This window comes from Electrona antarctica (genome assembly GCF_951216825.1).
Source record: "Electrona antarctica genome assembly, chromosome: 2".
NCBI classification, from domain to species: domain Eukaryota; kingdom Metazoa; phylum Chordata; class Actinopteri; order Myctophiformes; family Myctophidae; genus Electrona; species Electrona antarctica.
In genome coordinates, this window is record NC_136807.1 from 43,473,645 (window position 1) to 43,486,913 (window position 13,269).

The window sequence follows — 13,269 nt, forward strand, 5'->3', positions numbered from 1 at the left end:
CTTGTTTTTGCAGAAAATGCACTAAAGACTTCTGGTGATTAGTAGTTTTTGTTCCCTACCTATGTTGAATACACTTATTGTAAGTCGCTTTGGATAAAAGCGTCTGCTAAATGACGAATGTAATGTAATGTAATGTAATGTAATGTAATGTAATGTAATGTAATGTAGTTGTGTCACAAAACTGACTCTGTACCACATTCCATTCAGATGTGGAACATACTGGTGCCACCAGTGAATTTTATGACAAGTTTACCATTCGCTATCACATCAGCACCATCTTCAAGAGTCTTTGGCAGAACATCGGCCACCACGGCACTTTCCTGGAAGAGTTCAAGTGAGTTTGCTACATTATCGTTTGTGTAGAGTCTGTAGACAGATGAGTGTGCGTTGGAGTCAACCAGCCACCTCCATAATTCACTGACAGTTGCAATATTATGCCACAGAATTAGTACATTTTGGATCACACAGGTTTCTGGACCAATGCCTTCTACACGGATGGAGAAGATTAATTTATTACAGACTTCAAAAGTTATTGAATTAGTTAATTTGTCGTCCTCGCAACTCTTGTCAAGAATTTTGTTTAATTAATCCATCAGAGGGAACAGCGTCATTACTGTGACCAAATCCTGACAATTTAATGAGACCCTTTTATTGTGCCCTCCCCTTCTCATAGTTCTGGGAAGCAGTTTGTCCGCTACATCAACATGTTGATCAATGACACCACTTTCCTGTTAGACGAGAGCTTGGAGTCCTTGAAACGCATCCATGAGATCCAGGAGGAAATGAAGAACAAGGAGCAGTGGGATCAGCTGCCCAGGGTTAGAATATCATCTATGTGTATCTGTCTCTCCCGTGCATAACGTGGCAACCGTCTGACCCAACTGCCTCAAACTTGTAGGTTATCGGAATTGCCAGCTAGGAATGTATTTATTTATTAATAAACCTCAATCAGGTACCAGAAGATTGGGGTAGAGAGTGGGAACTGAGAACACAACCAGGGATGTTACACTTAATGTGGTTGGCTGCTTGCATGCCTAACCTCCAGTCAAGCTTTGAATGGATTCATGAATATAGGACAAAAGTGGTTCTCCTCATCCCTTCCCTAGGAGCAGCAACAGAGTCGCCAGTCCCAGCTAACTCAGGACGAGCGGGTGTCTCGCTCCTACCTGGCCCTGGCCACAGAAACGGTAGACATGTTCCACATCCTCACCAAGCAGGTCCAGAAACCCTTCCTCAGGCCCGTAAGTATTGGTATTGGTATTAGTAGTAGTACACACATACGTTTCTACTGTTGTTTTAGAAATCGAATGGTTCATCTACTGTTCTGTGTACACTCCTGGTGAATGCAAAAGATTTTTTATCCATTTGTAAAACAAAATGTGTCAATGCCGTTTTGAAAGCGCCTTGGAAATTAATGTAATTATAATTATAACACACTTGTAGGACAATGTATACCAGGGCTTGTTTTTTTTTAAAATTATACTGTACTTCTGTATTGCTAGGAGCTGGGTCCTCGTTTAGCAGCCATGCTGAACTTTAACCTGCAACAGCTGTGTGGGCCCAAGTGTCGAGACCTGAAGGTGGAGAACCCTGAAAAATACGGTTTTGAGCCCAAAAAGCTCCTGGACCAGCTGACGGACATCTACCTACAGCTTGACTGTGCCCGCTTCGCCAAGGCCATTGCAGATGACCAGGTGGGCATTGATGACAAGACACTTAAAGATTTAAATGTATTTGGTTAGCCAAGTACTATTTCACATAAAAGGGATTTGATGAAGTGGATAGCCTGGTGTTCTTGAAATGTTTTTCTTATTTTTAAAACAAAAAAGAGGAAAGTAGATTATCACATTTTCACAAGTGGATGGACATGTTCACGACCTTTTCTCACAGGCTTGTTTCAGACTAAGTTATTTTTCCCCCTTATTCTCCAGCGGTCCTACAGCCGAGAGCTCTTCGAGGAGGTCATCTCCAAAATGAAGAAAGCTGGCATCAAGTCCACCATTGCCATCGAAAAATTCAAGCTGCTATCGGAGAAGGTGGAAGAGATTGTTGCCAAGAATTCTCAGTCTGAAATGGACTACAGTGATGCTCCTGATGAGTTCAAAGGTGAACACTTAACACGTATGATGCCTAGGACATCCACACATGTCCTATCAAATAAAAGTGTGGTGTGTCTGAGGTGGTCTTTAGACGAGAATGGTGTTCATATAAAACGGCAAAATAAAGTATCGTTTGCTGGGGTCCGTTTAGACGAGAAGGGTGTTTTCAGAAGGTGAAAACGCAACAAAGTGAAACCACCTCCCAGAGTGGAAATCTTTGAGAACGCCGTTTTACCCCTTCTCCGTGTAAACAGGCAAAACGGTGAATCCGCAAAACTTATGACATCATGGTTCACGTTGGCTCGCAGCGCATATATTATTACATGCAGAGCCATATGATTATGATATGATGGAGTTCCTGAACAAGCCTCCCTCCTCGCCTACAAAGCGCTGCTCATCAGCGATGGTGAATGTAAAACCATGATGTAAATAAAATGCCTTAATTGTGATAGGTGGCAGCCGCGGCAGCAGCGTTTATGTAGCCTAATTTATTATAAAATATATAACCATCCCGTGGCGCGCTCTGCCTGCATGCTCTGGGCTGTCTGTCAGCCTGTCTGTCACCCGATGCGTTATAGAAAGCAGACAGCGAGCGACGGCCACAACCACTGATTTGTTATAGATTTATAATGTTCTATTATTTTCTATACTAACTATTCTCAAACACATTTCCCAATGGAAATGGAGAAATATACGGTATTTACTGTCGTGTCTCTTAGTTTCTAGAGAGACTAAATGGTCACAGATCAATATTATTAAAATTATTTTTGTTAACATCCATTATTCAGCTATAATGTAACATTAATGTTGAATAGCAAAACCCCGATAGGGTTGTGTGAAGGGGGAGCTGGCTCTTCTTGTAGTAACGTGGGTGACTGGTATATTTGGCAGCCCGTTACCGCCACCTAGCGATATTATAGCGTTTTCATAAAGTGTGCGTTCTCGTGTAAAGGGTCAATAAAAAATGAGAACGCAACGGGACTTTGCCGTTTTATCTGGAGATGGTCGCCGTGTAAAAGGAGTCTGAGATGTGTGGAGGACATGTCTTAAGTTTCTTTTTTTCTATCGATATAAAACAGGATTGCTAAAATATTTTTGACAGCGCCTGTTGCTTGGCAACGCCTTGCTTGTCCATCCACCTGTTTTGCTGCGCTCGCAGCCATTCACTTCCTGGTTTACGGCAAGGACTATTGAAAGAGATCGGGAAGCAAAGACCGTACGGTGGACTCCATGTTGCTCACTGGAAGGAAAGAAACATGCGCAATGGGCTATATGCAGCCAACAGTTCATTTGCGCATGTTTCTTTCCTTCCAGGGAGCAACATGGAGTCCACCGTACGGTCTTCGCTTCCCGTTCTCTTTTAATAGTCCTTGGTTTACGGCAAGGAAGTTTAGAGAAGGAAGTGTCATTGTCACGTGACTGTGCTGCGCCATGCCACTTTCATGGGAGACAAATCTCGCACCGGAAGTTACATGAATACAAAGAAGTGAATGGAGCAAGCTTGACCAGCTCATAACAACCATTATTTATGAACCATTGAGACCTGTGTCATATAATCGGTTCAGGCATATAATTTACAATTTAGGCATTTAGCAGACGCTCTTAATCCAGAGCGATTTACATTAAGCAATAACAAAAGCATGACATACATCACATATATAAAAAGTAGTTATCATGAATCAAGCGTAAACTAAGAACGTAACAGTGGAGTATCTATGTAAACTATACATACTATATAATATATTATACATGTGTACTATAAAGTGCTATGACTACATAAAATGCAATTCTAGAGCTGTCTACGTAACAAGCTATAAGTCTGTTTAAAATACTATCCAAGTCTACATAATGTGCTATCTAAGGGGCTAGGCTAGGGCAAGTGCTACAGGCCATGGTGGAGTCTGAAGAGGTGGGTTTTGGGAGTGAGGCTGCAGTTCTGACGGTGATGGGAAGTGCATTCCATAGTTTTGGAGCCAGAAGGGAGAAGAGTTTGGGACGTGTGAAGCATTGTCCCGGCGTTTTTAGTGAAGGTACGCGGGAGGGTTTGTAGGGTACGATCATACTTGTGAGATATGGGGGAGCCATGCCTTTGGTTGCTTTGAATGCCAGCATCAGAGTTTTGTATTCTGTGCGGGCAGCGACCGGGAGCCAATGGAGGGAGCGGAGAAGGGGGAGACGTGTGAGAATTTTGGCTGGTTGAAGACCAAGCGGGCTGCGGCATTTTGGATCAGTTGGAGGGGCTATAAAAGAACACTTATCACAGTTTGTTTTCTAATCACTTGCTTTTCGATGTGCACAGAGTGCACAGTACATCATTTTATTTGAGGATTTTAACAGCAGCAGGTATCGTTTCTGTTCCGGGGGTATCGCAAGATTTGGCTGCCAGACAGGAAACGGTGGACAGTCTTGTGATACTTGGCACGTTCAGAAGCGTACTTTTTGCTCTTTAGATACCTCTATAAAATTACACAGTGTACACATTGAAAAGCAACATAGCAGACAATGTGTTATATGTCTTATATGTCTTATTTGCCAGAAGCGATTACTTTACAAAAGGTCTCAGTCATTCAGAAATAGTGTTTGTTCATGAGCTGGTCACTGAGCTCTCATTGACTCCAGTGCATTCTGCCGAACTTCCGGGTGCAGTTTGGCTCCCATGGTGCGACGAATCTGCCGCCTGGAATTGCGTGATAGCGAAAATGACGTTGGTGACCTTACCTCCATTTCATATACCTTGGTTTACCGGCCGACAATCTTCCTTATTTACTCGGAATCTACGGCGCTGTCTGTGTTTTGATCAGAATGCCGATGTTCTGTCCTAATTTCTGACTTAATCATGCATCTCGTTTAGAATATTAACGCTTCTAAAGAGATCAGTTTTACGACGGCGTTGTAGTAAAGATTTCACCTCCCGGTTTTGGGGGGAAAGGAAAGGCGGGGGTTTTCAGAGTAAAATCTCGCTCATCTGCTTGGCAATTTACCTGTTTTCCAGAGAGCCTTGCAACTTGGAATGGGAAAGTGACAGCAAGACATCCTCACACAATTTAACTAAATTGGGTGGTTTAGGAGTAATGTTAAATGCACACCAATGCTTCCACATTCTGAAAAAGCGGCATGGTTTCATGCATTGTCAAAGGGTAACCTTGCTCTGACAATAGTCGAAGCCAGCAAAATGTGGTGCGAAGAACATGAGGAAATTCAACTTTTTTACTGAGGTTTGGTGGTTATGCGATGCTGCAACAGTTTAACCAGTTTTTTATTTTTCCACCATCACAGGTTGATGGCCTATATGCGTTCTATTATCCTACTTTTATTTCTTACGTTCTATAACTCAAAGCATTCCTTGTAAAAACTTAGAAAGACTAAAACTAAATAAAAACTAAAACGAAAGTAGTAAACCGGTCAGGTTCAGGTTCATCTATTTGTTTGTCCCCGAGGGGCAAAGGCAGATAACATGAATCACATAAAACACAGTAAAAAAGCACATGGTACACACTGAACAATAAAACAGGATGGCAGTTCAAGGTAACGGTGTAGCATTGAAATTCATAACATTTTCAGAAATGGTTGTGAAAAGAATTCCTACAAGTGAGTCGGGTGACAAGTTTCCTCCTCTCGGCATTTAGAGCCTGGATAGACACAGGCACGAAGGAGAACTTATACCTATTGCTTTTGGCCCCTGGAACTTTTAGGCGAAGGCCAGAAGGAAGCAGCTTGAACTCAAAGCTGAGGGGATGGGAGTTGTCTGTACAAATGGACTTGGCTTCTTAAGCACCTGTTTTTAAAATACTTGATCTAGACCAGTGGTCCCAAACTGTGGTGCATGCACCTCTTGTGGTGCGCGAGCGCCTTCTAGGGGGTGTGCGACATGAAAAGGCTAATGGTGGTGCTATAGTTTTATTTTAAATATATTAACATATTATGCCCATATAAGGCAAGTATATACAGAATATGGCCTATGCTGCATATATATGCCATATTCAGGTTCATATATGTGCATATATGTGGATAAATAGGAAATATATGTCTCTTATAGCTTATTCAATTTATATTTCCATGTGGGGGGGTGCGTCAGCTAGGTCGGGCACTAACGGGGTGCATGGCCAAAAAGGTTTGGGAACGGCTGATCTAGACTACTGAAATTAACTCCAGCAATCTTTGAGGCCGTTCTCACAATCCTACCAAGGTGATTTTTGTCCTTTATGTTTAGGTTTCCATACCATAACAAATTAATAATAATAAGACATTTAACAAAATGCATATTTCATAATGCTTGTTGAGCATGTCTGTGTGCATTTGTGTGTGCGCACATGCATGGATGTGACATCATGAAAAACAAATGGTGCCCCCCCCCCCCCCCCCCCCCCCCCCCCCCCATCAAAAAAATCACTACACCACTGGCAAGCTGATAACACTGAGCTTCCTGGTGATTACTACATGGACTTAAGACAGTAAAGGGAACTGACTGAACCGGTTTGACCTAGTGATGTCCAAGAGTCCGTTACTTTGACATCTGCTCCGATCTCAAATCAGTTGCAGACAGAAAGTAACAAGAGAACCTCTACTGTGGTAGAATTCCAGCCATTTTGCAATGGATTTGTGGCTCATGGAGGTCGTATAGACAGCTTAGAGCAAGGATCCTATAACCACAGACTTAATATAATCTAGGGTGGGAACGTGGCCCACATACCACCTTTGATTGCTAGACATGCTAGCATGCCCACCACACTCGAATGGAGTGTGCCGTACAGACACACGAGTGTCAACTTTCTACACAGTTATAAGTTACCCCATGGCAGGTCTTATTTTTAAACAGCAACCTTGTGACATTTCAGTACAGGGCATGTTTTAATCTCATTATCTTAATGAGATTTTTATTGGCCATTTCCTTTGCTGGGGTTTTGGGAGGTGCACTAGTTAACCTGTCACATAAAATACAGTAAGCATACAGTATACTGTATATATGACTGTGTAAAACTCTCTGTGCCCCACATTTGAGCTATTGCTCAACCAGACAAAATAAACTTGGTGGTTCAAGTATTCACTTTTATAGGCTATAAAATATGTGATGTGACAGTGAAGTGTGGCTGTGACAGTCAATCAAACTAATCTATTGACTTAATTATAAAAGAGGATCAATTTCTTTCCCTGTTGATTCATTAATATGAAATGTATTTTATTTTGTTCTCCCCACTGTTGAACGTTACAGGAGTGTATTTGGCGTGCGATATGCAATTGCAAGCTTATCATAAATCCAATGGCATACAATAGTGTCGTATAATTGCTAAATCGATAGTAGCAGCTCTGCAGTGGAGTGCATTAAAAATCTGTGCATTAAAAATCTCTTGAATGGTGTGGAAAAACAGCTAGAATCCTTTTGTGCCTGTCTCTGCTGTCCCCATCCCAGCTCTCCTACCATCTGTCTTAATGGGGGGGAAAAAATAATATATACTGTGTACATGTGTGTATCGGGAGGTTGACTGTTAACTTGGCCTTTAAAACAATGTGTGTGACTGTTCTAATAGACCCTCTAATGGACACCCTGATGACTGACCCTGTGATACTGCCCTCTGGGAACATCATGGACCGCTCCATCATCCTGCGCCACCTGCTCAACTCCCCCACTGACCCCTTCAACAGACAGCCACTCACTGAGAGCATGCTGGAGTCAGGTAACTGGCACACCATGATTCTTTCTCACTGTCGAGTTTTATTTTTGCTTGTTTGAGATGGATGTGTTATGAAGGGCGAGTTGCCAAAAAGCCACAGAATCCATACATACTTGCTCCGATATGAACAGATCTTTAAAGGCACAGAATCCATACAAAGACGGCACAGATGTCAAAGCGATAATATTTTCCTTTTTTTAACCATATATTTTGTTTTCAGTTCCTGAGCTGAAGGAGAGGATCCAGGTGTGGATGAGAGAAAAGCAGGGAGGAGGACGACTAGTGTAGATGGCCTGACCCAACTTCTGCCCTATTAACCATCAACTAAGGGATGTTACCAACTTGCCTGAATTCAGTATCACCACCACCACCAAGAAAATAAATTATTCAGGACAAAAAAAAGGAAACCTTTTTTGATTTTTATCCACCTTTTATCCTTTTTTTGGTCTCGGACCATCATCAAAAAACAAAACATAATAAAGTTAAGACTTTTAAATGGGTTTTTTCTTTGTGTATATATCTGAATATATACATATATTTAATGAGAGGTAGTCAATGCATTACAATGCTGCAAGAATGTTTCCAACACCTAACAGTTTTAGCAGCAAGGTGCATTAATTTGCTTCACTGATAATATTCTTTTTCTCTCTGTTTTGTAAGACTGTATGTTGTCTTCGTTAGAGACATCCAATTATGTGAAGGGGAGTGGAATACATTTAGGGAAGGGGTGCGGATGGGGTTCTGATAAAATGTCTTGCCTTGAGTCTCGCCATCGAGACGGTGACAATGACAAGCTTAAAGGACTTCACATAATGCTGCTCCTAGTCATACAGCCAACAAATGTCTGTTAACACTCACGAGGCTCTGAAATGAGAATTATACCCTAAAGGATGTAGCTCAACGTGAACTCTAGCTAAAGGCTGATTTATACTTTTATCATAATGACCGCATCGCTTGTTGAAAGACATTTTTGGTGAGCATCGTGGTTGTGCGATAAAGTGTAAATTAGGCTTAAAATGTCTGCTTTCTTTTGGAGTACAGTGGGAAGTCAAGCAGCTGTATGGCAGATACCTGTACGGTTGGTCATTTCTAGTTTGTTGTTTTTTTTTTTGGTTTGTTTTCTTCTCCCTAATGACAGAGTGAATTTACTTTGTGTGCATGGCCTAAAGTCCATAACCTCCTAAAGCCTGAGGTATACTTGGTTGTGCATTGTGTCTCGCACCGCAAAGGGCAGATCTACAAGCTCACAACGCATTGTGTTGGGAGCTTGTAGAAATGAAATGGTGTGCAACCAAGTGTAAATCAGGCATAAGCGCCTCGTGGACTCATCTTTTTGGGCAAAAAAAATGGCCGAACGAGAGAATGTAGCATGAACACACTGGTGACACAAGTTGTACCATAGGAGCACACCATTGGAAAAGAGAAAAGAAAAGGCTGGTCTTAAGAATGGCCAACATATCTCTCAACTGATGGGCTCTCTTTCGTAAAGCGCACTGTACCTAACTTGACCTTGCTGACCTTAACTGTACAGGAATCTATTTCCTTTAACCACATACCTGTTTTGGAAGCTAGGATTTTGAACTGAAATAAACGATGATGCACACATGTTAAAGAAGGAGTCTTTTGTCGATTATTAATTCATCATTAGTTTATTTTTTGATTATTACAATCGGAATCAGCTTTGTCACATCACAGGTGTAATGACTGGGGGCGAGGGGCCAATAAACTCTTTGAACAGAAAATACCACTGGGAGAACTGGAGGTCTAACAAACATTGAATGACTGTCGGCTTTGTGCTCTATGCAAAATGTAGTTACAATGTCCTCCCAGCTAGACGGCGCCCTTTCCAGTGACCCTGGTGTGTGTGTGTGTGCTCTGGTATGAGGCCTTGTGCTGGTGCTAGTGCGGTGACAGCGCTGGCTGGGGAGCGGTGAGGAGAAATCCTGCAGTGTGGCGTCACGAGGAGAAAAAAAAATGAAGTCCTCTCTACATCCCATGGCTCGGAGGGATGAGCCTGCTGTGATTGGTTTGTTGGTTGTCATTAAACTTCTAACAAAATAGTTATTAGACTGTACAGCATCCTCACCTTAAAATGTATAATCCGCACAATGGATGTACATGTCTAAAAAAAAAAACATGCGCCTGACAATGACTTGAAAGTACTTTATTTTTTCTTTCGGAAACTTATTTTGTGTAGTGGTTAAAAACAGCAGATTTCTTTTTCATTCAGTTTGTAGAATGGTACAGTTCAACGAAAGACGAAAGTACAGGTCAATACAAAATCTGTTACGAGATTAAAACACTAAGACTTGTTTACATCAGGGTCCTCCATTTTCAATTCATCCGAGCACAAATATTTCTATGCAAAGAAAGAAAATATCATACATACAGTAAAAAAGAAGTGCAGTTACAGGGGCCAGTTTGAAAATGTGTAACAAAGTGGATGTAATTTCCAGTATTCTGGTGGATTTGGGGAGTTTGATATTTGTATCAGGCTTTACTAATAGGATCCATTAAAAATCCTTTGACTGGGTTGACCACGCAAAAGGTGAAATTCAATTAAATCCCCCAAAAGCAGGAGAAATGCTGCTGGCGCAGGACTCAGGACGGAGTCGTGCAGGAGAAATGGTCAAAAGGAGTCTCCTGTCAAATGCAGGGGGTTGACAGATTGAAAAGTAGTTTTAGATGTAACAAACGGACGTCTCACATTTCTCTTGTAAACGTAGCAATGATAATAACTCGTCTAAACAAACATTGGTACTGTACCAACCAACGCACATGCTACTGTCCCGTCTGTCCGACTCCCACGCATAGATTATGGTCCCACGCACGCAGGCCTACAATGGGCAATGGTTGTCTCCTCCTCGCGTCAGCTGTTGCCAGGCAACCAAATATAGCCTATCGCAGCGTGACCATCCTTGCTTTCAGACCATGGGACATGGACTAGCGTGTCAAAACGACACCCTCTGGTCAACGATCAGACATTGGCTCCTAGAACCATACGTCACGGATGGCTCCCGTTTCATTGGCCCGCTTGGCTGTCAGTCAGAGCAGGGGAGAGGGGAGTTGACGTAATCTCTTCGGTAAATCAAGGCAATCTATTATCAATTCCGTTTCGCTTGTGTGTGCAGATAATATACGGCCGCCGTTCTATCACAACCGGGGAAATAAACTCGTCCAAAGAGTCACCCGATGCAGCGAAAACTCACCCGGTGGCGGACAATGCTGCTATGATGGGTGTTTTTCATCAAAGTGGACTTCATCATATTTTTTCCGCTCGCACATTCTGATAAACCACATTTGACGCCCACTAGTTTTTTCGCCTTGTTTTCCCAGTCATATGGTGTGTTCCTGTTTTCCTTCGTGAGAAGAATCTGCTAAAGTGAGTAAAAATGTAACACTATTCTATTTTTTAAATGTTGTAAGAGAGCTTGGTGTTTACTCTGTGTTGGGTTTTAAGGAGTGCTTGGCTGTCCTGTCCCATTAGCCCGACGCCTTAGTTAAAATGACAGCTGCTCCCTCATATTGTTTATAACATGGAAAAAGACATTTAGCCTATATTTTTACATAATTGTTTACGCATACAGTAACTGTCTGCTGCATGTCCCCGTGGCGTAGATACTGCGTGCGGCGTTATTGTCTCCTGTTCTTTTATAGTCTGAACAGATACTGTACACGTTGAGGCCAAGGCTAAGGCTGTCTGACTGATAAAGCTTTGCTGACCAAAATCACGGTCCCCCAAGACATCCGTATCCCCACCCAGTCAGTCAGTACTGTCACTGGGATGATGAGTGGCATGTTTGTTTCACCTCTGGACCGAATAGTTACATTGTTTCATTGGTAATTGGTCCAGGCCTGAATGGAAACAATGTACTGTAGTGTATCAAAACCGTTTTTAAAGGGAGGGGGGGGGGGGGGGGGCGGTAGTGTTCTGGAAACAGCTATGGGGCCCCCATAATAATTGAGAGAGGGGGGGGGGGTGCATTACAAAAATATTACATTTGCTTTTATGTTTGGGACAACACTGTATAGGTATAGCAAGCAGGCCTGCCTAGCTCTCTCTCTCTCTGACTTTTGCCTACCAAATAGGGACCTGGGTAGATAGAATTTCATGGGCGTATGCTTTAGCAAGTATGGCTGTCTGACTGCACGGACATGATGAAAAATATATTTATGTGCTAATGATGGGACTCAAGAAGTACAGCTTCATTAGTGATCGTAAAGAAGACATACTGGTAGTTGTATGATCAGTAGTTGCATGGCCATGGAATGCTGCTTATATTATGGGCAGGCATAACTGGCAAGCCATTTTCCTTTGAACACAAGGCAGATTTGAATACATTGCACAATTGATAAATACTTGTTGCCAGTATTTGAATGGTGGAAGATTTGCTTGATTGTTGTTTACCAAAAGAAAAATAGCCTTGGTGCTCTTGGTCGGCCATGTTTGTTGTAGTAGGCTGTTATGAATGGAAATGTAATATAGGAATAAAGCTATGGTGGGACTATAATAGAGCAGTTGCAGTTTAGAATGTACCCTAGGATGGATTGGACAGGATTTATAAATTAGTTATAAATGCAAGCTGTGATGTCTATTCTGTTTGTTGTGTGTGAGCGTGTTGTCATGTTCTTCATGGAAACCCAAATGTTTTTATGCTTCTTACAGGAAAGACATATTTGGAATCTTAAGTGAACGTCCTTGACTGCAACCATGTCTGGGGCGTCTGTAAAAGTTTGCGTTCGAGTTCGCCCCTTCAACTCCAGGGAGACGGGCAAGGACTCAAAATGTATCATTCAGATGCAAGGGAACTCCACCAGTGAGTAACACACACACACACACACACACACACACACACACACAGTCACACACACAACATAGTGACACTATTCTCCAAGTTTATACCCCCCTACCGTGTAGTACCAATTCACTTCCGCACATCATATACGATCTCCTGCCTGCTCCTGCTGCAGGGGTCTCATTTGCTAACAGCAGAATGAGCAAACTGAATGGTGGGGAACAAACAGCCTGAAAGGGAATAAAAGGCACACTGAGTGAAATTCCTCCTCCCTTTGAAAGGAGGTCCATGCCTGAGGAGTCTTCAGTGTGAGAAACGCTGAGTTGGTCCATTGTGGTCGACACAGAGGTCATCCCCAAACAGTCTTCGTTTTGGGCCCCTCCCCCATGCAGTGTTGTAGACTGCAATCATATTTATTGTAGTTTTATGTGGTTTGCACATATAGTTTGGCAAATCACACTCCCTTTTCTGCATATAGCTCCATTTTAAAGTAATAGGGGGATCATGGGGCAGTTGCAGATCTTTTGGCAAAACTCAAATGTTGGCCATTTTAAAATATAATACATATTTCATTCAATTTACCAAAAACCATGGGAGATTGAGATCCAGCAATACAAAAATGCAGTTTAACCTTTGCAGATATTGTATCGTATTGTTTGATGTAAAGAAAATGACCGTACTTTATATTCAGTTGCAGTGTCAGCC

At 42.2% G+C, this 13,269-nt stretch overlaps 2 protein-coding genes across 5 annotated transcripts in view; both read left to right on the plus strand.

Moving 5' to 3' along the window:
• ube4b (ubiquitination factor E4B, UFD2 homolog) overlaps window positions 1-9,383 on the plus strand; it is a 33,067-nt gene extending 23,684 nt beyond the window's left edge. For all 3 annotated transcript variants that reach the window (XM_079517862.1, XM_079517863.1, XM_079517864.1), the window contains 7 exons: window positions 208-334; window positions 674-818; window positions 1,107-1,241; window positions 1,503-1,694; window positions 1,932-2,106; window positions 7,625-7,771; window positions 7,989-9,383. In XM_079517862.1, coding sequence (XP_079373988.1) covers window positions 208-334; window positions 674-818; window positions 1,107-1,241; window positions 1,503-1,694; window positions 1,932-2,106; window positions 7,625-7,771; window positions 7,989-8,056 — 989 coding nt within the window. In that variant the 3' untranslated portion in view covers window positions 8,057-9,383. The remainder of the gene's footprint in view (window positions 1-207; window positions 335-673; window positions 819-1,106; window positions 1,242-1,502; window positions 1,695-1,931; window positions 2,107-7,624; window positions 7,772-7,988) is intronic.
• Window positions 9,384-10,838: 1,455 nt separating this feature from the next.
• The window catches only part of kif1b (kinesin family member 1B), a 100,230-nt gene continuing 97,799 nt past the window's right edge, over window positions 10,839-13,269 (plus strand). For both annotated transcript variants that reach the window (XM_079492548.1, XM_079492547.1), the window contains exons 1-2: window positions 10,839-11,150; window positions 12,435-12,585. In XM_079492548.1, coding sequence (XP_079348674.1) covers window positions 12,480-12,585 — 106 coding nt within the window. In that variant the 5' untranslated portion in view covers window positions 10,839-11,150; window positions 12,435-12,479. The remainder of the gene's footprint in view (window positions 11,151-12,434; window positions 12,586-13,269) is intronic.